The sequence below is a fragment of the Capra hircus genome, chromosome 5, assembly GCF_001704415.2.
Source record: "Capra hircus breed San Clemente chromosome 5, ASM170441v1, whole genome shotgun sequence".
Lineage (NCBI taxonomy): Eukaryota > Metazoa > Chordata > Mammalia > Artiodactyla > Bovidae > Capra > Capra hircus.
Genome location: NC_030812.1, coordinates 26,341,207 through 26,365,031, shown reverse-complemented (window position 1 = coordinate 26,365,031; position 23,825 = coordinate 26,341,207). Strand labels below are relative to the sequence as shown.

General features: G+C 40.2%; 1 protein-coding gene across 3 annotated transcripts in view; it reads left to right on the top strand.

The window, feature by feature from the left end:
• Window positions 1-19,013, top strand: part of SP1 (Sp1 transcription factor) — a 37,888-nt gene extending 18,875 nt beyond the window's left edge. For 2 of the 3 annotated variants that reach the window (XM_018047545.1, XM_018047544.1), the window contains exons 4-6: window positions 10,843-11,011; window positions 13,776-13,975; window positions 14,373-19,013. In XM_018047545.1, coding sequence (XP_017903034.1) covers window positions 10,843-11,011; window positions 13,776-13,975; window positions 14,373-14,686 — 683 coding nt within the window. In that variant the 3' untranslated portion in view covers window positions 14,687-19,013. 3 annotated transcript variants of the gene reach the window in all.

The window sequence follows — 23,825 nt, the reverse complement described above, 5'->3', positions numbered from 1 at the left end:
AAGGTGGAAACAACCTAAATGTCCAGTGGGTAAGCAAAAGTAGTCTATCCATTTGATGAAGCATTATTCAGCCAATAATACTGGTTTATGTGTGTTTATTTTATAATGGCTACGTTGCAGTCTTTCAGTAATTTTTAGTGATTTTCCAGGTATATTGTCATGTCAACTACAAATAATTTTACCTACTCCTTGCTAATATTTATACCTCATTTCATTCTTTTTAAATAACAATCACAATAGTAGGGATCCTTGTTATATATTTCACTTCCAGAGGAGTGATTTTAAATTACTGTGTAATATTTTATCAAGTTGTTTGCCACAGCTTATTTCTCTTTTGTCATATTAAGTACTCAAGTAATTTCTGTATTTTTAATATAGAATATAATAGAGCATAGCTTTCTTATTTTAAGTCATTTTCTTAGAATAAGAATATTCCTTAGGAGTATGTTTGCTGATTGGTTCATTATATAATCAATATTAAAAGAACAGAGAACAGAAAGCTCAAAATATATTGAATAAAATGCATACATCTAAATTATTCATTGCCATAGTAAGCAAAAGTTGAAGGAAACCATTTAGGAAAAGGAGTACATAGATGCATAAATGAGCATCTGTATATTTTCATGGAGTAGCTTTTCTGTCTTTTTTCCTTTTCTCATACTGTCATTGACAGTTTAAAGCTGTGATGTGTTCCTATAACACTAGGTGTAAATGAGAGTTTTCTGCTTTTAGTATTTATCTAGTAATCTGGACAAATTAAGACGAAGGGAAATTTAGTTATATTAAAAGTTACCTTGCAGTTTATGGTGGGGGAGTGTTAAAATATCAGCTGTACTACATCATATTACATAATTATACTGTGGGCATTACTCATGCATAAACTTAGCCCTATCATTAAAAGGTACCTAACATGTAAGTGCCTATTTACATGTTCACTTCAGGCATCTCAGGATAGTATGGATCTGGAGTTACTTTTTGTGTGTGTGGCTGTGCCATGTAGCGTGTACAATATTAGTTCCCCGACCAGGGATCCAGCCCGCACCCCCCTGCCTTGGAAGTGCAGCATCTTAATCACTGGACCGCCAGGAGTCCTCTAAAGAGTTACTTCTTAATATCGGTTCAGATTTTTATGCTTAAAGCTACTGTATTATGATTACATGTAAAGCTTATTTGTGCAGATAAGTAGTAGTTGAGGGGAAGATGGAAAAAGATAATGATTTGTTGGGATGGTAGAATTTTTGACATATTCATCCCCTTTTTTGGAGAAGGAAACGGCAGCCCACTCCAGTTTTCTTGCCTGGAGAATTCCGTGGACAGAGGAGCCTGGTGGGCTACAGTCCATGGGGTCGCAGAGAGTCAGACACGACTAAAGTGACTAAATGACCACCACTGTTAATAGTACTTTATTATTACTATTCTGCTTGTATTTTTAAGAATCTTATTCACAGGGGAGAAGGGGGGGAAGGGATTGTGGGTAGTTCGGGATTGATGTGAACACACTGCTGTATTTATTTATTTTATAATTTGTTTGTTATGTTTGCTTGTGCTGGGTCTTCATTGCCTGCGTGTGGGCTTTTCTCCAGTTGCTAAGAACGGGTGCTACTCTCTAGTTGTGGTGCACAAGCTTCTCATTGTGGTGTCTCCCATTGCAGAGTGCAGGCTCTGGGCACATGGGAGTCGGTAGTTGCCGCGTGTGGGCTTCAGCAGCTGTGGCCTGTGGGCCCTAGAGCGTGAGCTCAGTAGTTGTGGCACATGGCCTAGTTGCTCTGCAGCGTGTGGAATCTTCCCGTACCAGGGATCAAACCCATGTCCCCTTCATTGGCAGGCGGGTTCTTATCCACCACGCCACCACGGAAATCCCCCATTGCTGTATTTAAAAATAGATAACCAAGGACATCCTTGGTGGTCCAGTGGTTAAGACTGCGTTTCCACTGTGGAGGCTGTGAGTTCAGTCCCTGGTCAGGGAACTAAGTTCCCACATGTCATGTGGCATGGCCAAAAAAAAAAAAAAAAAGATAAATAACCAACAAGGACCTACTCTATAGCATAGGGAACTCTGCTCAATATTATGTAACAGCCTAAATGGGAGAAGAATTTGAAAAAGAATAGATACATGTAGATATAAACTGTATCACTTTGGTGTACACCTGAAACTGTCAAAACACTGTTAATCAACTATACTCCGGTATAAAATAAAAAGCTTAAAAAAAGGAATTTTATTAGAACATGGTGGTGGTGGTTTAGTTGCTACGTTGTGTCCCACTCTTTTGTGACCCTGTGAACTGCAGCCCGCCAGGCTTCTGTGTCCATGATTTCCCAGGCAAGAATACCGGAGTGGGTTGCCATTTCCTCCTCCAGGGGATCTTGGTAGATAGCTACTATTATTAATTTTTCTTCGGGACCCACTAGAGAAATTAATTTGGTCCTGTTACTGAGAGCCTCTAGGATATTTGAGTATGAGATACTTCTCTCTACTGTGTATATCTCTGCTTTGCTTCAGCATTCTTTCATGCTTTTATTGTCACGCAGCATTTCCTGGCTATATTTTGTCTAGGAAATTTTCTGAAAACATGAAATTTTATCCACACTTTTCTTTTCAAAACTACACTGCATTCAGAACAGTTATTTTTGCATTACTAATCAACCCCAAGTGAGTTTTAATCGTAATTAATGAATTATATATAATTTGAAGACTTCAATATGATTATCCTTTTTCAGTGGTAAATCCAGTGAGTAGAAACAAAATGTTAGATTAGTATTATGCATTTTATTCTTGGCTTTATAGTATTTTATTGTTGCTATTTTAAACAATGATTGAACTTGATGTTATAACTCCCTTACATAAATTCAAAAGAACATACTGTGGATAGTAAGGGTACATGTATAGATGGGAGGAAGACAACATTAAAATTCACATTTAACCTTTCTTTCATTTTCTTACTATATAGTGATTTGTTGAGCACCTCCTAAGTGCCAGGAACAGTACTAGGTAATGTCAGTAGTTATCTCAGTATCCTTTTTGCCAGTGAAGGCTCAGAGAAGTTCCTTGACAGAAAGTGATGAAACCAGGAGTCATACCTAGGTTTGTCCAGTTGTACCATGTACAGTGCATGTAATGGCCCTTATTAATTTTAATCATCAGAGGCTCTCAGTAATTTAAAATGTCAGTTGTTGAATATTAACAGTTAGAATTAATGTTTATCTGTTTTTATCTGTTTTGGTCTTTTTTTTTGACTCTGCTGCCTGGTATGTGGGATCTTGGTTCCCTGACCAGGGATCAAACCTGTGCCGCCTGCATTGGAAGTGTGGGGTCTTAACCACTGGACCGTCAGTTCATCTAAAGTGTGTGTTAACTTTTTTCCACCGTGCCGCACTGCTTGCAGTTCTTTGACCAAGGAGTGAACATGGGCCCTGAGCAGTGAGAGTACAGAGTCCTAACCCCTGATCTCCAGGGAATTCCCAACTTGGTTCTCTTAACCTTTGTGTTCCTCCTCCACAGCTTTCCTCTGGTATATATTAATATATATTTGAATGAATTTCATTTTATTTTTAAATTTGTTTACTTGGCTACGGCAAGTCTTTGTTGCAGCACTTGGAATTTTTGGTCTTCCATATTCGTTGAGGCATGCAGGATCTTTAGTTGTGGTATTCAGACTGTTGGTTGAGGTATGCAAACTCTTAGATACAGCGTATGGATCTAGTTCCCTGACCAGGAATGGAACCTGGGCCCCCTGCATTGGGAACTCAGAGTCTTAGCCGCTGGACCACCAGGAAATTCCCTAAATGAATTTTTAATCATAACAATCTGAATAATAATAGGTAATTATAGTTAGTTTGGGAGGGATGTTAAAGTGAATCCCCTTTCCCAGGATATCAGTATGGTGAGAGCTGGGAGGAAAGGTAAGACAATTCTTGTTCATTTCTTTGTCGTGAAAAACAGTTTTCACTATGGAATGATGTTGACAGAGATGGGAAGTAGATGAAAGTCTTGGAATTTACAAGAACTTCACTATTTTACTAATAATCAGATTTCAAATCCTTGGTTTTCTTGGAGATGAAAAATAGGGAAATCTGTAGCTTTGGAATCATGATGGTTGGTGGAAAGCCATCTGAATGATAGTTTTTTAAATGGTTGCATTTCAAATTTGTGCATATACTGCACATCCATGGCCATCTTTGTTTCTTCTTAAACCTCTGTCCTTGGAGGGTGGGCTTTTAAAACATCTGTCGCTTAGTTACAGTGACACCTACTGGTGAAAGCCTTTGCCATCTTTGTGTAGATTGCCCTGTACTTAAGGAATTAAGGGATTCCCTGGTAGCTCAGCTGGTAGACTCCGCCTGTAATGCAGAAGACCCTGGTTCAATTCCTGGGTCGGGAAGATCCCCTTGGAGAAGGGATAGGCTACCCACTCCAGTATTCTGGGGCTTCTCTGGTGGCTCAGCTGGTAAAGAATCTGCCTGCAATGCAGGAGACCTGGGTTCGATCTGTGGGTTGGGAAGATCCCCTGCAGAAGTGAACGCCTACCCACTCAAGTATTCTGGCCTGGAGATTTCCATCAAATGTATAGTCCATGGGGTCACAAAGAGTCAGACAGGACTGAGCGACTTTCACTTTCACTAAGGAATTATCTTCATACTTTTTGAACACTGTTAATATACCAAAAAATGAGAAGATGCATAGACTAATTTTTTTCCTGCTGTATAGGTGGTTTTAATGATAAAAGTTACAGAGTTATACGATAGAAAATATGAGATAGAGAAAGGGGAAAAAAACAAACTAATAGCACTGCCCATTGCAGTCACTGATTTGGTGTGACCAAATTGCTCTACTTGATATAAATTTTAATGTATGCGTTTTTTAGCATAACTTTCTTAGTATGCCTGTTATATGTTTCTTGGTTTGTTCAGTAATAATGTAGCATAAGCATTTTTTTAGGTTGTTGTAATATATATAGCCCTATCATTAAAGAATAATACAGTATAAGCATTTATTCTGAGTTCAATTAATCATAATTTTGCTGACTGCCTAGTAGTCCATCTGGTTCCTTGAACAGTTTATTTACATTTTAATCCATTTCTTGTATTGCTGTTGTAAATCATTTGATGACTGTCTCTTCAGATGACTCTTTCCATGTGTTTGCTAAGTTGCCTCATCGTGTCTGACTCTTTGCAGCCCTGTGGACTGTAGCCTGCCAGGCTCCTCTGTCCATAGGATCCTCCAGGCAAGAATACTGGAGTGGGTTGCCGTTTTCCTCCTCCAGGGGATCTTCCCGACCCAGGGATCGGGTCTTCTGCATTGGCACACAAGTTCTTTACCACTAGCGCCACCTGGGAAACCTGACATTTTCCATAGTTGGTTTTTTTTCATTGATGAGCATTTTTATGTACTTTGACCTTTCCCCAAATAAATCATTGTTGTTGGCTGTGCTGGGTCTTTGTTGCGGTGTGCTTAGCTCCTCCACTGGGGATCAAACCCACTTCCCCTGCATTGGAAGATGGATTCTTAATCACTGGACCATTTGGGAAGTCCCATTAATCCTAAATACTTTTTTACCCATGCCTTTTTCTTTACTGGAACCACTGCCCTACTTTAGACTTTTATTACCTCTCGTTATTATCAAATGGAGTAACCAGTATATTCCATTTTTCCCCTTCCAACACTCTCCCTCCCAACTCTAATACTGCTCTTAATAGAGTGTTTTATTATCACTTTATTATACAAGTTATAGGACAGATATTATATTTGTTGGTTTCATTTTGTGTCTTCCCAAGTGAGATAATGAAGCTGGGAAGCTCTTCAATGGCCAGGATTATATCGGAGTCTCTCCAGAGCTTACAGTGTCTGGCACATGTCCTTATTTGTTGGGTTAAGTATTAGTCACATCTTAAAGACCTGCCCTATATTGCCAGTGTGCCCTACACACACAGGAAACGTGCTGTTTCCCTGGCTGATGTATGAAAGTGCTTATCTGTCCATACTTTGTCTACCATCACCTTTAAAAAAAATCAGTCATTTAAATATCTGTCTTGCATCTAATAATGTCATCTGTTTTGAAGTTCATCTCTTCACCTACATCCTCCCTCTACTCCTCCGCCATCCCACACTCCACTGCATTCCTTATGCTGCTCGTAGTCTTCCCTTTGCCTGGAACTACCCTTCCCTTGCCAGCATTCCTCACTTGGCTAACTCCTGTGCATTTTTTGAAGTTCGGCCTAAATCTCTGTTCCTTTAGGAAACAAGCCTTTTCTGAAATTCTAAACTGGAGAAATTACCCTTTTCAGTTCTGGAAAATCTTTGAATGGCTTTTAGTATAAGGTTTATATCATTATTTTGAAATTATCTGTTTCTCTCTTCTCTAGTGAACTGCAAGCTCTTCCACAGTGAAAACTATTTCTTTGAATCTTCAGAGCTTAGTATAATACCTGGATCAGTAGACAGTAAACAATTGATAAACACTTTTACAGATTGCAGTTAACAAGTCCACATGGCACTGTAGGGATAAGGTCTTAAGGAAGTTTGTATATAGGAAACCCTATAAATGATCATTTATACATGTCTGTAGGTATAAAATATGCTATGATGATTAAGTAACAGGAAATATTTAATGTGTAATTAAGTTTAGAAGCAAGATACATATATATATGTGAATTTTTATAGAGCATTACTTACTGATGAATTAGCAAGGGCTTGCATTCTGGAACAGAAGGAAATTAAGTTTCTGGTGCCCATTCTCCATTCTTTTTAAATCTTCATTTATTAATTTTTGGCTGCACTCGGCCTTTGCTGCTGCGCTCAGGCTTTCTCCAGCTGTGTCGGGGGCTGCTCTTCACTGCCGTGCTCGGCCCCCTGTGCTTGCAGCACACAGGCTTGGTACTTGGGGCACACTGACTGCGTTGCTCTGTAGCACGTGGGGTCTTTCCAGACCAGGGATTGAACCCATGTACCCTGCACTGGCAAATGGATTCCTATACACTGTACCACCAGGGAAATCCTACACTGTGGAGGTTTTTATTTCTTGATTTGGAGCCTTATTCTGGTTACCTTGTTCCTCATGTATTGTTACCAGTATTCTGTTTCAACATAGCTGAAAAGACACAATCATTTTGTGGTCTGAGATATTCTTCTTTGAGTTAAATCTGTTGTGTAAAATGAAACATTGAGAAAACCCAGTGTGTGCTTAATATAGGTATCGTTCTAAAGTTTAGTCTTACTGTATTAATACTTAACGAATTAAAGAACACAATGTTCCCAAAGTCATTTCAGAAAGCAGATAAATAAGGAAGTGTATGGGAACCACCTTTTTGGAAATTATTGAGAAGCTTCTTATTTCATCTAATTTTAGTGTTACCCAAGTTTTTTTCTCAGAGAAGAAGAGGGTGTTTGACTTGCTAGGTGGTGGTCTTGAAAGTTCATAACTTCAGCACACTTCTTCACTTTGAGGAAACTAAAAAAGTGTGTAACTGCCATGGGTATTTCAGAAACCGATGCTAGAGGCAACCACTGAGTTGGGCAAGACTGTCATTAAGCTGTGCCTTTGGTTTACTAGTTATTTTAATCATGGAAAGGAAAATCTTTAATTTATTTCATTGCCTAACCAGTACCACATTTTAAGATAAAACTGTTCTTATTCTAAAACTGTTATTAAAGAGGCAGGAAACAGATTCTGGTCTGATGTTGATACTCTGTTGACGTTTTATCCCTTCTTTTTGTTAAATGAAATTAAAAATTGTTCATTCTATTTAACCCCATTCTCAATTTTCTTAGCTTGAAAAAATTGAAATCATTGTAGGGGTCCAAGAGGATATTAATTTTTGACTGTCCATTTTGTAAGAATTGAAAGAGGGTTAGAGATTTAGTTTTAGTAGTTCTGATATCTAAGTATTTTATTCTTAAAGTGAAGTCGCTCAGTCGTGTCCGACTCTTTGCGACCCCATGGACTGTAGCCCACCAGGCTCCTCCATCCATGGGATTCTCCAGGCAAGAACACTGGAGTGGGTTGCCATTTCCTTCTCCAGGGGATCTTCCTAACCCAGGGATTGAACCTGGGTCTCCCGCGTTGTAGGCAGACGCTTTACCATCTGAGCCACCAGGGAAGTCCATTTTATTCTTATGTTTCAATAAAATGGAGAAAGGTTTGCTTCTTTTGAGTTGATTGGGGCAAGGAAGAACTTTGAGGATTGATAAGTTGCTTCTCAAATTTTAATAGAGTTAGTTTAGCTTGAAAAATATATCAAAGAAGATGATTTGCTTATATGCACCACAATTTTATCTTGTTTCTAAAGACCTGTTATAGATAGTCAGATCTATAGTTTTATAAATTTCTCTTCTGAAGGTAATTTTTGGTAGGTAACCATTGGCAGTACTAACTGGAATCCTACCTTATCTGCTGAGCTGTTAGGGCTTATTTTAAAGGATAAATTCTCCATCCCCACTAGGGGGAGTTTCCACTTGGCCGCACATAATTTTTAAGCAGAATGAACTAGTGGCGTATCTTGTTCTGTGATTTCTCACTGTGTTTTTCCTCAGGGTATTTCCCCAATAGTGATCGATGCAGAGTACTGAATGTGTGCTGTGTGGCAGCGCAGTGTTTTCTGGGTTATGCTCAGCAACGTCCATATTTGTTTTTCACAGTGACTTTATGAGATCGATAATATTTCATCCGAACTTTACTGATGGGGAAATTGATAACCAGAGAAGTTATTTGATCACTACCAGAAAAGCTAATCGTACGTAGTGCAGGGACTCATATCTAGGGTCTGTCTTACTTCTAAACTGGTTTTTAACTTGTACTCCAGTACTTCCCAGTTTTCATTCTGCCAGTATCATGGAAATCTCAGAATATTGAAATAGAGTCTGTCTCACTGTGGTGAGCTGGCGCTGGGGAGTGGCAGAGTGAGAAGCACAGAGAGAGCTGCCCACTAGCTGCTGCGACTCAGAGTCCTGGTGATCAGCTGAGAAGAGTGCAGTGAGGCACACAAGTCAGGAGCCTAGGCTTCTAGATGTTTATTTAGTTTCCTTCTTTATGAAATAGATAAAGCAGGCCTGTTCAACACTCCCCATTTATTAGAATCTTAAGTATGGATATAGAGTTTTTAACTTATTTGCAAAATGCTTTCATAGGTGAATGCTTATTGATAGTAGATTTGAAAGCTGGAGAAGAATGTTAGCTATTCCTTTAAACCATTGTTTCTGTCTATTGGCCTAGAGCAGTGTTTGAAAATATCAAATGCGACCCATTAGTAACTCATAAAATCAATATACTGGGTCATGACCGGCATTAAGAAAAAAAAAAAATAGAGTCTAGAAAATTTTAGAATACACTGCTTAACATAAGGATAGACGCTTTCATGAAACTACTGTTTCAATTATATATATATGTACTAGATTACATTGTCAAATATATATTTTTTTATTGTATGTTGCAAGTTTGAAAAGTTTGAAAAACACTGTCCTGGAACTTCATAGAATTTATCTATTTTAATTTTACCAGGAGAGAAATTATAGTGATTTTAAGACAAATTTATCTTTAAAAGGAAATGACATCAACTAACAGAATGTATGTATGGTGTTTTCTTCTTTTTTGTAGCATTCTGAAAAGCATCTAATCCCAAACCAAAACCTTCCTGGCATGTATATAGCTAGCTACGCAGAATTAACTTTGAGGACTTTCCTGGTGGTCAAGACTCTGTATTTCCGCTGCAGGGGGCTTGGGTTTGATTCCTGGCTAGGGAACTAAGATCCCACATGCTGCTCCACATGGCCAAAAAAAAAGAATTAACTTTGACCTCAGCTCATTCATTTTCTCTGTATGTCAAAATTTGTAATATGTATGTACTGTTTCCTGCTGAATATTCAGAACAATTTTTTGCTCATTTCAGGAAGTTTCCCCTTTCTAGTTTTGAACAGTTTCTAGTTTAGAGTCCCGTAAAGTCTCATTTTTAGTCACTTCCATTTTGTTGGTTCCATAATACATTAGCTCTGGGAATGAGTAAGAGATTTGTTGTAACCTCTTTCTATAACAGTGTGTAACTTTATCTCATTCTTTTTAATGCATATATAGTAGTCCACATAAGTTTATTGTAATTTACTTAACAAGTTCAGCAGTGGTGTACATTTTGATTTTTTTCCCAGTTTTTTGTTATAAGGCTACAGAAAACTTTACTGTCACGTATGTTTGTGTTCTCATGAACACATCGTTAGGACATTGTGATTGAAAGTGAAATTTCTTTGAAGATGTGCACCTAAATTTTTAATCATATTGCCACGTTGGCCTTCAAAAGATCATACAGGGAGTTCCCTGGCAGTCCAGTGCTTAGGACTCTGCACTTTCACTGCCAAGGGCGCAGGTTCAGTCCCTGGTTGGGAAACTAAGATCCCGCAAGCTACACAGCTCAGGTGCACCCTCCCCCCAAAAAAAAAGGTTGTGCTAATTTATCACCACCTGCCACTGAGCCATCTGGGAAGCCCTGTATCTTTGCCAGTGCTGTGCATTGTTAGTTTTACCTTTTTAACCTGGTAGGCTAGAACAATCATAAAAGTCAAGTAGAATTGTGTTTTAAAATTTGAGACTCAGCATGTTTTCATAGACTTATTGTTTCTTTGTCTCTGCAGTGCTGATTTTTGAGATTTCAAGTACAGGCAATATCAGTGAAGGTGACTTCAAAGTTTTGAAGAAATGGTGCTGTAAAAGTCAAGGGTCACTGTGGCTGTGATGATACCTGTGGCTGTGATGACCTTCCCACTTTGACCCTTGTACTCTCTTAATTTCAGGTGATCATGGAGCTCATACCTGTGGCTATGATGACCTTCCCACTTTGACCCTTGTACTCTCTTAATTTCAGGTGATCATGGAGCTCAGCTTGGCCTCCATGGGGCTGGTGGTGATGGAATACATGATGACCCAACAGGTGGAGAGGAAGGAGAGAACAGTCCAGATCCCCAACCCCAAGCTGGTCGGAGGACCCGGCGGGAAGCATGCACTTGCCCCTACTGTAAAGATAGTGAAGGAAGGTAAGTTGATTCAGCCGGTCTCTTTAAGAGTGTAGGATGAAAAATTAGTAGATTAGGAGGGAAAAATAAGTGGGGTTTTTTTGTTTGTTTTGTTTTAACTTTAAGACTTGGCAGGGTTACACAGGGATCAGAGATAGTGTAGTGCATTTGGTTAGGCCGAATGTGGTCTTGATTCCAGCTCTGGTCCCTTCATCAACTCTTAGACCTTGGACCTTCAGAGATGCCTGCTTTCTGTTAGAGACAAGGAAGTCACATGGAACCAAATGGTCAATGTCTGTTTTGAGATGTTTGTTTTTACTCTTTAATAAAATTCTGTTGGTGAGATGGTTTTAACAAGATAGCTTGTAAAACAGCCTGGCAAAGAAACGGAAACATACCTACTGTAATGATTATTTTACAGTGACTGTGTGAAAATCATGAGTTTTGTTTTTTTTTCCTCCTCAAAATAGATAAAACTACTTATTCTGGGTAGAAAATTCTTCAATCAAATAATCTAATATCTCCTACAAAACAGACTTCTGATAGATTTTCGCATTAGTGTGCTGGCTATACAGTATTATCTCTGAAGAGTTCCAGGTTATTTCTTTTTTCTTCAAGTCACTGACTTTGAAAGAGAATAGAAAGTCATATAGGTTTTTAATTGCCTTTGAAAAGAGTCTGTTAAAGTTTTGCCCCATTAAAAATAAGCACGGGGGACTTCCCTGGTGATCCAGTGCTTAAGAATCTGCCTTGCAGTGCAGGGGACTCAGCTTGATTCCTGGTCAGGTAACTAAGGTCCCACATGCTGCCGAGCAACTGTGCTCACACGCTACAACTAGAAAGTCCATGTGTCGCAATGAAAGATCCTACATGCCGCAGCTAAGACCTGACACAGCTGAGTAAATAAATAAATACTAAAAAGAAAATAATAATAATATGCACAGAGTTTCCCTGGTGGCCCAGTGGTAAAGGATCTGCCTGCCGAGGCAGGAGACACAGGTTCAGTCCTTGATCTGGGCGGACCCCACATGCCGCAGAGCAGCTAAGCTCGGGTGCCACAGCTGTTGAGCCTGTGCCCTTGAGCCCCGTGCCCTGCAATGAGAAAAGCCACTGCAGCTGGGGAGAAGCCCCTGCGCATTGCAGCTAGAGAACCTCCACACGCAGCGAAGGGCCAGCACAGCCAGAGTAAAGACATTACATTTTTTTAAAAAAAGAACTTAAGAAAAAAAATAAGCACAAAAATAAGAAATGTACAAAAACAAAAAATTTAAATTCTTTGTAGGTTACTCTACATTATGGAAAAAACCTGAATCAAAAACACTTAAGTACATGGACTTCCCAGGTGGTCCAGTGGTTAAGATTCCGCACTTACAGTGTAGGGAGCATGGGTTTGATCCCTGGTCGGGGAACTAAGATCCTACCTGTTGCATAGCACCCCCCAAAATTTAATTAAAAGGGGAAAAAAAGCTCTTGAGTACAAGAGTTTCCCTCTCACAAAGCTTCAAGTGGATTTAAGTTTTTGAAAGAAATTCTCTGATTTCCACCTAAGTGTGATTTCATTTCTGTTACGTTTTTTTTCCCTGCTCCTCTGCTAATGTGTGCTGTTAAAACCCAAGGCAAATCTCTTTTGGAAATCTCCATAGTGCCCACTAATGGATCACACATGGTACAGATTGGTTTGGCAAAAACATTTCAGAACTGATTTCCTGAGAGGAGCTTAGGCTTTGCTCCATATAGGGAATTTTTTTTTTTTAAACATACCTTTAATTAGTTATGGTCCTTTTTTCCCCTTTTTAACTTTTTTCCATCCCATCTTCTTCCAGTGATGTCTCTCATAGTACTCTATCTTTTCAGCTTTTAATCTTTACCTTTTGGCTCTTGACCTTTATTTTGGAGAAGGGAAAGCTTTGTAGTTGTAAAATATTGTGTTTTAAAGTTCTCCACCAAATGCTTAATGGAGAGACCTTTTGTTCACTAATAAGTTCCCAGTCAAAAATATCACCACATCACCATATTCACAGTGGCTTCCATGGAAAATGCGTGTATTGAGACTTAACATCCAGAAAAATACAGGAAAATGCCTCATAGATTTCACAAGTCACCTTGAAAATGACATCACACATTGGAATTGACTATAAAGATTTAGCTGTTGATATTAAAAGTGAAGGCTTTTGGGAATTCCCTTGTGGTCCAGTAGTTAAGACTCTGCACGTTCACTGCAAGGGGCACAAGTTTGGTCCCTGATCCAGGAACTAAGATCCTGCATGCCATAAACAAATTAAAAAAAATAAAATGAAGGCATTTGTGTGTGTGTGTTGAGAAGTCTTTTTTCTTTTTGTAAACTGTACATATCTAAGTGCACATTTTGATGTCTATCTATTTATTTATAGCTACACTAGGTCGTTGTTGTTCTGTGGGCTTTCTTTTGTCGTGATTGGGGGCTACTCTTTGTTGTGGTGCACCGGCTTCTCATTGCAGTGGCTTCTCTTGTTGCATTGCACGGGCTGTAGGGCCCGCAGACTTCAGTAGTTGCAACCCCTGGGCTCTAGAGCACAGGCTCAGTAGTGGTGGCACATGGACTTAGTTGCTCCGTGGCATGTAGGATCTTCCTGGAACTGGTTTGAACCTATGTCTCCTAAGTTGACAGGCAGATTCCTTTTTTTTTTTTTTTTTTTTAATAAAAACTTGGATTAGTTTTGAGTGGGTCCAGTAATTACTATGGGTACTTTATGACTCTAATTTTGTCTCTAAAATGAACAAAGAATAATTGTGTTTTCATTTCCAGGGGCTCTGGGGATCCTGGCAAGAAGAAACAGCACATTTGTCACATGCAAGGCTGTGGCAAAGTATATGGCAAGACCTCACACCTACGGGCACACTTGCGCTGGCATACAGGCGAGAGGCCTTTCATGTGTACCTGGTCATTCTGTGGGAAACGCTTCACACGTTCAGATGAGTTACAGAGGCACAAACGCACACACACAGGTGAGCGGGAACTTGGGAAGGGAGAGGTAGTAATGGACCAGAATGAAAAGACAAAATATACCTCGGAAGTAACTAAAATTTCTGAGCAACTTATGTTTGAAATTGAATGTATGGATCATAAATGGCGTTGGAGTTAATCTGAAAACCCTTAAGAAATAAGGGTTCTGAAGGTCCTGTCTTACTTTTCTGCTATACTTCTTCCTTTCTGAGGACTCTCTAATCTTTACTTTTTTTTCCCCCCAAAAGACAAAAGATAATCACCAGAATTTTCTTGTTTTTAATCACCTTTAAGATTAGTCTTATTCTGCCTTATATAGTTTGAAGGGAATGAACTGAACAAGGTACCCCTACTTCCTAAGATGTGATTGTCTCATCTTCCTACTCTTCCTTTACCTAGGTGAGAAGAAATTTGCCTGCCCTGAGTGTCCCAAGCGCTTCATGAGGAGTGACCACCTGTCAAAGCATATCAAGACCCACCAGAATAAGAAGGGAGGCCCGGGTGTAGCCCTGAGTGTGGGCACTTTGCCCCTGGACAGTGGGGCAGGTTCAGAAGGCAGTGGTACTGCCACCCCTTCAGCCCTTATTACCACCAACATGGTAGCCATGGAGGCCATTTGTCCAGAGGGTATTGCCCGTCTTGCCAACAGTGGCATCAATGTCATGCAGGTGGCAGATCTGCAGTCCATTAATATCAGTGGCAATGGCTTCTGAGGTCAGGCACCTGGGGCCAGAGACATATGGGCCATACCCATCAACCCTGGGATGCAAGGTAGCATGGGTCCAAGAGACGTGTGGGAGAGTGAGCCATGAGGCATTAAAAATGCATGGTGGTGGGAAGAATTGGGGGTGGGATACAAAAGAAGAGATGGGGTCCTGGCACCCACCTGTATCATCAGTACATTCTTAAAGTGGGAAACATAGTGAAAATTCTGTTGGTGCCACCTTTGATGAGCATTTGTTTGACCCCAAACAGTTTCTTAACACTTCTTACCCCAGCCTCCCCTTCCTGCATTTCCCTTCTCAGCTCCCCCATGATGGATCCCCCCCTTTCCTAAAGCCATCATGCCTTGATAAATATATATGATCATTGAAATACTTTTTAACAAAAACAGATTCTATATTATATATATATATATATAAAAGATATATAGAGATGCATTTGCAGGGGTTGGCTGGGAGGAGGAAGGAGACCATTCGGTGACCAAAATACCTTGGTCATTTTTTTATATTGCCTTATTTCCTTATGGCTGAGCCTTGTTGTGACACATCAAGATTTTCTATAGATGTTGTCTTGGCTTCCCACCAGATTAAGCATTTATATGCTCTGCTTTTAGTTTATATATACATAGATAATGTTTTCCTTTCTTAATTTTGTCTTTTAATTTGGGATCAGCTTCTTGCACTCTTTCCCTGACTCAACCCTTTCTGTCTCCCCTTCTCTCACCTGATCACTTCATGTTTTGTTTTTGGTAGTGGTCCCTGGATGAGGCACTTCTGTCATGTTTTTATAAAGTCCTTAGTCCCAGCAGCAGAATGGAGAAGCCTTGAAGCTCAGGCGAATGCTTGAGGTAGCTGTGAAGAGAGTGTTCAAAATACTACTGACGCAGGCACCCTTTTGGTGCTGGAGAGTCAAAGGCACCTCTCTCTTCATTAGCTGCTCTAAGCATCAGGAATCAGAAGTCTTTCTATGGAATTGTACAAGAGACCTTTGTAAGTTATAGTCTGGGATCAGTTTGTGCAAACTGTGAAAAGATGGTCAAATAATAGGTAGGAGCTTTCAATAGGAAAATGATGTGCTCAGAAGTGGAAGTGACTCAAGTAGTTCAGTTCAGGAGTTAGTGGAGTATTTGGACCTTTGCAACTGTCTTCCAAGGTAGCTCTAAGCTTTGATGTGTGGGCTTCTGAGTTCACGTTCTGAAAGGAAATACACTTCCTCTTTTGAACATCTCCAGTAGTTGCTTTCCCATTATGTTGTTATGGAGTGTCAGCCAGTGACTGTTCTGGATTTCCATTCTGCAGAACTCCAGAGCATGGATCAGTGGCAAGGCAGTGGTTCTTTGATCTTTCCCCTTAGCTTTTCCTAGGGTGGCTCCTGAGGGGAAAGGAAGCACTCATGATCATGGGAGTGATAGCCCAGAACAAAAAGAAATCTTGTCTTACCACTGTGGCTTATAGGGGAGACCAGGGAAAACCATCCTGCTTTTCTCCATGGCCTGATTCCTGAAGAGACTGATCCAAAAATTACAGCGGCAGGGAACTCTTAGTGCATTTGGCACTGAGATTTAAATGCAACCAGAGTTGTCCTCAAGGCCCAGCCATTAAAACATTGTCTCTCTTGACTTTCTGGTACCTCGTCAGAGAGCTTTTCACTGTGAGGAAGTGTGGAAATGGCTGTGTGTATGTGTGTAATCTGTTAGATTGGGGATAGGTTTTCTGTTAGCCAATACTATAAGAGACCTGCAATAAAAAATTACCCTAATCTGATAGAAAGTGAAGTGTTTGTGTATGACCGTGTGTGAATGTGTGTTCGTGCTTGTATATATCTACACACAGATGAGAAATTATATTTGAAATTGTTGGAAAATAAATCAAATTCAGATCAAAATGCCTTTCAGGCCCATTACCTAGAAATATCTATCTTAAAACCTGGGTATGTTCCTGAGGTCATTGCTTTGCTTTTGCTAAACTAGTTACAATTATGAATGGGGGATATTCTACTGCACTTTTAAAAGAAGAAACTATTTTTGTGTTTGAAAGTGAAACCAACATCCAGATCTGTAGCAGAGTCCTAATTCCTCTCATAATTCTATTTACCTTGACTATAAATAGATGATGCCATGACTCTACTATATATTTTATATAAAATCTATCCAAATTAGGGTTTGGGTAAGTTTATGTTGTTGTTTAACCTGAAATACAATAACTGTTAATATTCTAAACAAAAGCTCACTCCATTTGGTCCTTTCTCTGCAGACTTAATAGTGTTTTTGACACAGAAGCTATTGCAAGGAACTTTCCCCTTATCAAATTGCATTAATACTGAAGTAAAAGTTATCTGCCCAGCCACTTATCACACCCTTTGTTCCCACTGAAAGGCAGAACTCTGAACATGTTATTTTATATCTGTAATCATGTACATAGGCATCTTCTGGAGGAAAGGGGCAAGATAACTCACTGGAGTGTGCAGTGTTTTGATAGAACATTTCAAGGAATGGAATCTTCCCCGGAATGAAATTACTAGATGTAATCTAGCTTAATGATGCTGAAGCTTACACACTTTCAGGTTATTTGATGATGGTTTTCTCTGGGATGGAATGCTGGTTTACCCCCAGCTCTTAGCACAAGCAAATTTATATCCATTTCTTTCCACTGGTCCTAGTTCCTTCTCACCAAGGAAGCTCAAGATTCAGTATCTTGTTTGGCCCTAAAACGAAAGCCGCTACTGCTTTTGTCTCCCAGCAGCAGTAAGTCACTCAGTCTTTTCCACAAGAAGTTACCCACATTCCTTGAGTCAGGAGCTTATTGCTGAAAGTCCCTTTTCCTGAACTTTTTGCCGGAAGAAATTAGTGTAACTGACAGGCATATTGATTCTAATTTTTTTTTTCACAAGTTGCTCTTTTATGTAACTTTCTAATGACCAAACCTTGTGGGGTTGGGGGTGCCCAGAGAAGTGATAATATTATTTCCTTGTCCTTTCAGGTTGCCTGTTCACATGTATCTGCTTATCATTTGATTGTCTCACTTTTTACCCAGAGCAGTAACAACCCACATCGTCTTCCTTCAGGGACTTCCCAGCGGGCACCCTGTTCATGGGTGCCATGTAGAATGCAGTTTAACAGACATTTCTAAGAATTCAGAATAGAACTCTTGATCCCAGAATGTATAGACTGAAGTGTTGGGTAAAGATTATGACTGGGGGAGGGTTAGAGACAAAGGCTGTAAATTACTATGGCTGATTGGTTGATTTCTACTATATACATATATATATTTTTGCTTTTGTATATCCTATATAGGAAACTAAGCATTGTATTTTTTTTTTTTAACAAATCTAAGAAAGCACTATGAACTGCAGATGTTTGACTTTCAGAATATATTTTGTATTGTTAATATCTTCACATTGTGTGAATACTGGAAGCTGCAGATCTTTGCTAGGATGCAATAAATTTATATACTTTCTGAGGGGTTCTTCTGGGGGTATTAATCAGGCCCCTGTTTTGCTTTGGGGGAGCTCTGGTGCTAAAGTTTTCGTTCAGTTTTAAGTACCCTGATGCCTTTTGGACCTTGGGATCAGATCAAAGGAGTTCTGATCCAGGTACCAAGGAAAATGAGGATAGTCTAGCTGCCTCAAGTGAGGGGCCCTTTGCATAGCTCTCCTTCCCCCTATTCAAGTACCCTCTTGGAGTTGGGAGGAGGAATGTGAAATCTCAGAGTTTCATCTCCCTTAGAAGAGAGCCAGTAACTTATTGTGCAAGGATGAAAGGTGGCAGCAGTAGCTTTGGGGAAAGGGAGGAGGATATGGCACTTCTCCAACCCCGGAAAACATTGCTTTTGAAAACTGCTGATAAACTGTGGGTAGGTTATTACTTTTGTTTAGGAGCCTGTGTGCTCTGCGGTGCCTCTCTTGGCTCTACTCCTGGGGTACAGACCTCATCTAGGAGGATGAGGAGACCAGCTTTGAGGTTGACCTGTTTCTTTTCTTTGTCTGTCTTCCCTAAACACCAGCTCCCAGGAAGACATTAAGCAGCCTTAAGCTTAAATTCCTACTCCCTCTTGCCAGTTTAGCTCACTTGCCTTAGATCGGAGTCTGGGAAAGGGGGAAAAAAATGGGAGTCCCTGGTTTCATTCACCTCCTAGGTCTTCTAGGCTACTCCAGTTTGATATCCCCAAACCCAGAAAGATTGCCTCCGCAATGTTCATATGAGGGAAATGAATATCTTGTCCCATTTTCTCCCTTCCTCTATTGCAACCCCAGCCTGCCTTGTCCCTGCTGAGCAAGAAGAGGCATGATCTGTCCCTCAATTCCCTTTAATATCCAAAACAGCAACAACAACAACAACATAAATAGGGCTAAAGTGAGGCTGCCGTGGGTGGCGAGGACCTTGTTGATACCTCTCCTGGGGGGAGTGTTTTCTTTTCCTCACCTTCAGGAATTACACTGTGCCTTCTCCACAGAGGAATGGGATTCTGTACCCAGCCCCCCACTTTCCTAGCAGCTGCTCTTGAACAGTGTGCACAAGGGCAAGTCTTCATATTTTTGATCACCCCTTTCTCCCAGTGGCATCCCATAGCTCTCACTTGGAATCTAAGGCGTGGAGATTTTGGGGAAAGTTGGGGAAAATATGCTGAGATTGGTCTGAGGAGACTCCTACACATACCAATGGCAGCTGCCCTAGGGCCTGCTTCCTCTTCCAGAGTCTGTCCTCCTCTGGGAGGAAGGGGCAGTGCTCCGGTCTCTGGTGCCTAAAACAAGTTTATGTCTCTCTCTTAACACTGGCAATAACCAGTCTCCATACCACTGTTGCCTTTTTAAACTTCTTAATAATCTCGTGCTGTGTTTGTTGTTGGTTTCAATCCAATTATCGCCTGGGCTGTGGGGAAATACTTTTAAATGCTCTCTCATCTTTCTTGCTCTTTTTCCCCCTTGATCTTGTGTATGTATGATGCTAATCTCTTGTCTTAGTTTCTTCCTGCTCTTTTGTATCTTACTTTCTTGTCTCTCCCCTGCCTTTTGTCTCTGGGTGTTTTGGGGCTTTTTTTTTTTTTTTGCCTTTTTGTACAAAGATTAGTTCAATGTAGTCTGTAGCTCCTTTGTAAACCAATTAAAAAAAAAGTTTTTTTAATAAAAAGCCATGTCTCTGGTGTGTTGAGAGGGTTGGGATTGGGGAAAATATGGTTATAACTTCATATATTAAACCCCAAATTAAGTTTTCTAGCTACACTGTTAATACATGTTAATCAGTGCAGTTGTCCTACACTTAACTCTCAGGTAAACAGTTGATGACCAGATCAGTGTGCCAGGACTACACAGAAATGCAGCAGATCCAGAGGAACAGGGACAGTTCCAACTCTTTTTTCTAAAGTAGCTTCTATTTTGAAATATTTTTAAATTGAAAGTTGCAAAGATAGTGCAGAGGGTTTCTATATTCCCCTTTCCCAATTTTCTCCGTTGTTAACATTATCAGGATATAATGTCGAAATTAAGAAACTGACATTGGTACATCACATTAGCTGAATCCTAGGCTTTGTGGGCTTTATCCATTGATGTCCTCTTCCTGTTCCAGGATCTGTTGCAGGATACCACATTGCATTTAGTTGGTATGTGTCCCTAATCTCATCTGCGACAGTTTAAGTCTTTTCTTATTGGTGACTTTGACAGTCTTTGAGAGTATTGGCCATGTTTTGTAGAATATCCCCCAATCTGAATTTGTCTGATTTTTTTCTCATTAGTAGGCTGAGCTTATAGGTTTTGGGGGGAGAAAAAAGCACTACATAGGTGAAATGCCCTCATCACATCCTATCAAGGGGTGTGTGATAGCCATGTGACATTATGGATGATAAACCCTTTCTCACCTGGTTAAGGTAGTGTTTGCCTGGTTTCTTCACTTTTCCTATTCTTTGGAAGTGAGTCTAGCCCACCCTTAATGGGGTTGGTGGGAATTAAGCTTCTGTGAAGAAACTGCCTCCTCTTTATTAATTTAAACTAGCAAGTACTCATGTATACTTTTTTTATTATAAGTGGGTGGTTATAATCCAATTATACAATATTTTTGTTGTTCACATTGTCCCAGCTTTGAACATTGGAAGTGCTTTTGACTTCTGTGTCCCTTTGATATGTCTACATCCTCTTTTTTTTTTTTTCCTTGAGCACTTTTTCAGGCTCATACTGTATTTTCCCTGCCCCAGCCCTAGATTGGCCATTTCTCCAAGGAGCCTTTGTTCTTTTTATTGGAGAATGGTAGAAGCCAAGATCTAGCTTCAACATATTTTACGTTCAGTTAATACCAACCTGTGTCTAAAATGACTGAATCTGGATTATGGCCCCTTGAAACTGAAATTGAGGTTACGCTGACAGCCTTTCCCATTTCCCGTCAGTCAGCCTGTGCTTTTACTTGCCTTCATACCTATCTAAGAATCCTTGATTGATGGTTTATACTGTAACTACCAGCATTCTTATTTCTTCTCATTTGACCCGTTAGGTCCACTTCATCAAATCACTCAGCCATTTGATTTTCTTATGTAACTATTTGAAATATAACATTTTAATGTTTGGCTTCATTGGAGGGGTTTTTATGAGGAGGGGCTGTATGTTTTTTGGCTTTGGAGTCTTACGTAATAGTTCTGTCAGCTATTCAGTCAGTAAACATTTATTGAGCCCTTACTATGTGCTAGGTTGAGGATAAAAAATGAAGTAAGACAGGCCTTGCTATCAAATACATAATAGTCTGGCATAGTAATGTAGAACTGCAAGTTTCCCAGTCGACCCCATTTTTCAGCAGATAATTTGCTTCTTATTTCACAGAGAGAACAGAAACGTCAAACTTCCCTCCAGTTTCCCATCAGATTTCCTCAAAATTCCCATCAAATTTCCTCAAACTTCCTCTCTTCTAACATCTATGTGTTCACCAATACCAATTTACCCCCTTTTCCTAAGAAGAGAAGTATTTTTCCTTTGCAAGGCCAACCCTGCCACTAGTGCTCTCAACCTCATTTTCTTTGACTTCTTTTTGTTCTTTGTTTCAATAGTACTTTCTTCTTTTATCTTAAGTCTCTCCTGGAGAGACCTTTTGTCAGCCTATAATGGTCACTCAGAAGGTAAGGAGTCTGCAATGTGGGAGAACCGGGTTCAGTCCCTGGTTGGGAAGATCCCCTGGAGAAGGAAATGGCCACCTACTCCAGTTTTCTTGTCCAGAGAATTCTATGGACAGAGGAGCCTGATGGGCTATGGCCCATGGGGTCCCAAAGAGTTGGACATGACTGAACAACTAACACTTTCACTTTTTAACCATGTTAAAATCTGCCTTTCTGCCCACGTTTCCCATTTTGAAAAGCCTCTGCTGCTGCTTCAAGCTGCTAACCTAATTCTTTCCATTTCCAAAGTTAAGAGTAGTGTAATTTTTCTCTTATCCACCTGTCTGGCCATTGTTTACCAAGTCGCTTACCAATAGCAGCACGCTGGTTGCCTGCTCCAATGCTCTTCCAGTCCTTAGCCTCTTTGACCTCTTTCCAGCAGTGTGTGTCTTAGTGCTTTCTTCCCATGAAGTGCGAAACTGAGGCACTTTGGTTTTCCTTCAGCCTTTATATTTTTAGTCTCCTGCATAGCCGCTTCTTCCTCCGTCCCTGAAATACTGGCATTCCCCATCCTGGGTCCTTTACTTACTCTCTCACCTCTGAACAAGTTGCATTCCCTCTTTAGCTATTACATACATGCTGGTGACACCTAAATTAAAATCCCTCACTTTTTTCTCAACCTGGCAGCCTGCTTTGTGGACATTTTTATCTGAATGTCCCACAGATAACTCACTCAACATGTAAGGAAGAAAAATAATCCTTTGTGTTCCTTACCTCATGACATTATTGCTACTCTTGATCATGTATACTTGAAATTTCAGAATCATCTTTTAATTCTCTTTCATCTGTCAACATTCATTTGATTACTAATCCTGTCAATATTACTAATAGAGTGTATCTCCATTTTTTTCCTTTTTTTTGGGTTTGTGTTTTTGGCCTCTGGGGTATGGCTTGGAGGATCTTAGTTTCCTGACGAGGGATTGAGCCCAGGCCCAGAGCAGTGACAGCTTGGAGTTCTAACCACTGGACCACCAGGGAATACTCTCCCTGTTTATTTCCACTGTCCTTGCACTCAGCCTCGCTACTGCTTAGGTCTTGTAACTGATCTCCCTGAGCCTCAGTCGTCCATCTTCCATGTTGCCACCAGACCCCTGCCTAAAATCCTTTGCTTTTAAGAAGAGTCTAACCTTTCCAGTCTGGTCCCAGTTTATCTCTAGTTGTGATTTTCAGCTTCCTGTCTCCTACCCCTTTCTCCTGCTCAGTCTCTGCCTTCCCCCATGGCCTGGCCTCAGCACACTTTTTGTGTTTATACCTGTATTCTTGCTGCCTTTGTTCTTGCTGTTCTTGGCTACAATAATCACCCTCCTTTTATTTGTTTTCAGTGTGATTACCTTGAGACAATTTACATACTCCTTTCTCTGTGAAACCTTTGGACACCTTTCTTCCCATGTCTTCTCTGCCCTGAACACAGTTTTAGCTTATTTGATCTTTCTGGTTGTGTAGCTCCTTGTTCATACCCTCTAGCTAGACACAATTTTCCGGTTGCTTACTGGTATTTTCTCCTGCTTTTCTAGACTGAGTTCCGGGAGGGCAAGAATCACATGTATTTTGTAGGTTCAGCATTTAATGAGATACTTTTTTAAAGACTAGGATCTAAAATTTTTTGAGTTGAGTGAATAAACTCACTTTAGCTTTGTCATCATTGGGGTCAAAAGTAAATTATTGGCCCGCTATGGACTTTAATCAGGGGATCCTAATGAAGAGCTTTGTGTGTATGGAATCCAGGAAGCCCTCCTTCCTTTGCTGAAGTTCTTTCTCAGGACCTTCCTGATCCCCCAGCTCTCCGATCCTTACCCCTTTCCTCATCATCTCAAATTCTGAACTCTGCCCAGAGCATGTAGAGTTCCCATAAACCTGACTGGAACGTTTCTATATTGAGAGACAATATTTTTGTCTTGAGAGTAGTTATTCAAGGCTGTGGGTGAGGAGACTGCCTTCCTGCCTGCTCCTTACCTTGCTCTCTCTGATACTCATGATGCAAGAAGCTCTTTTACCTTCAAAT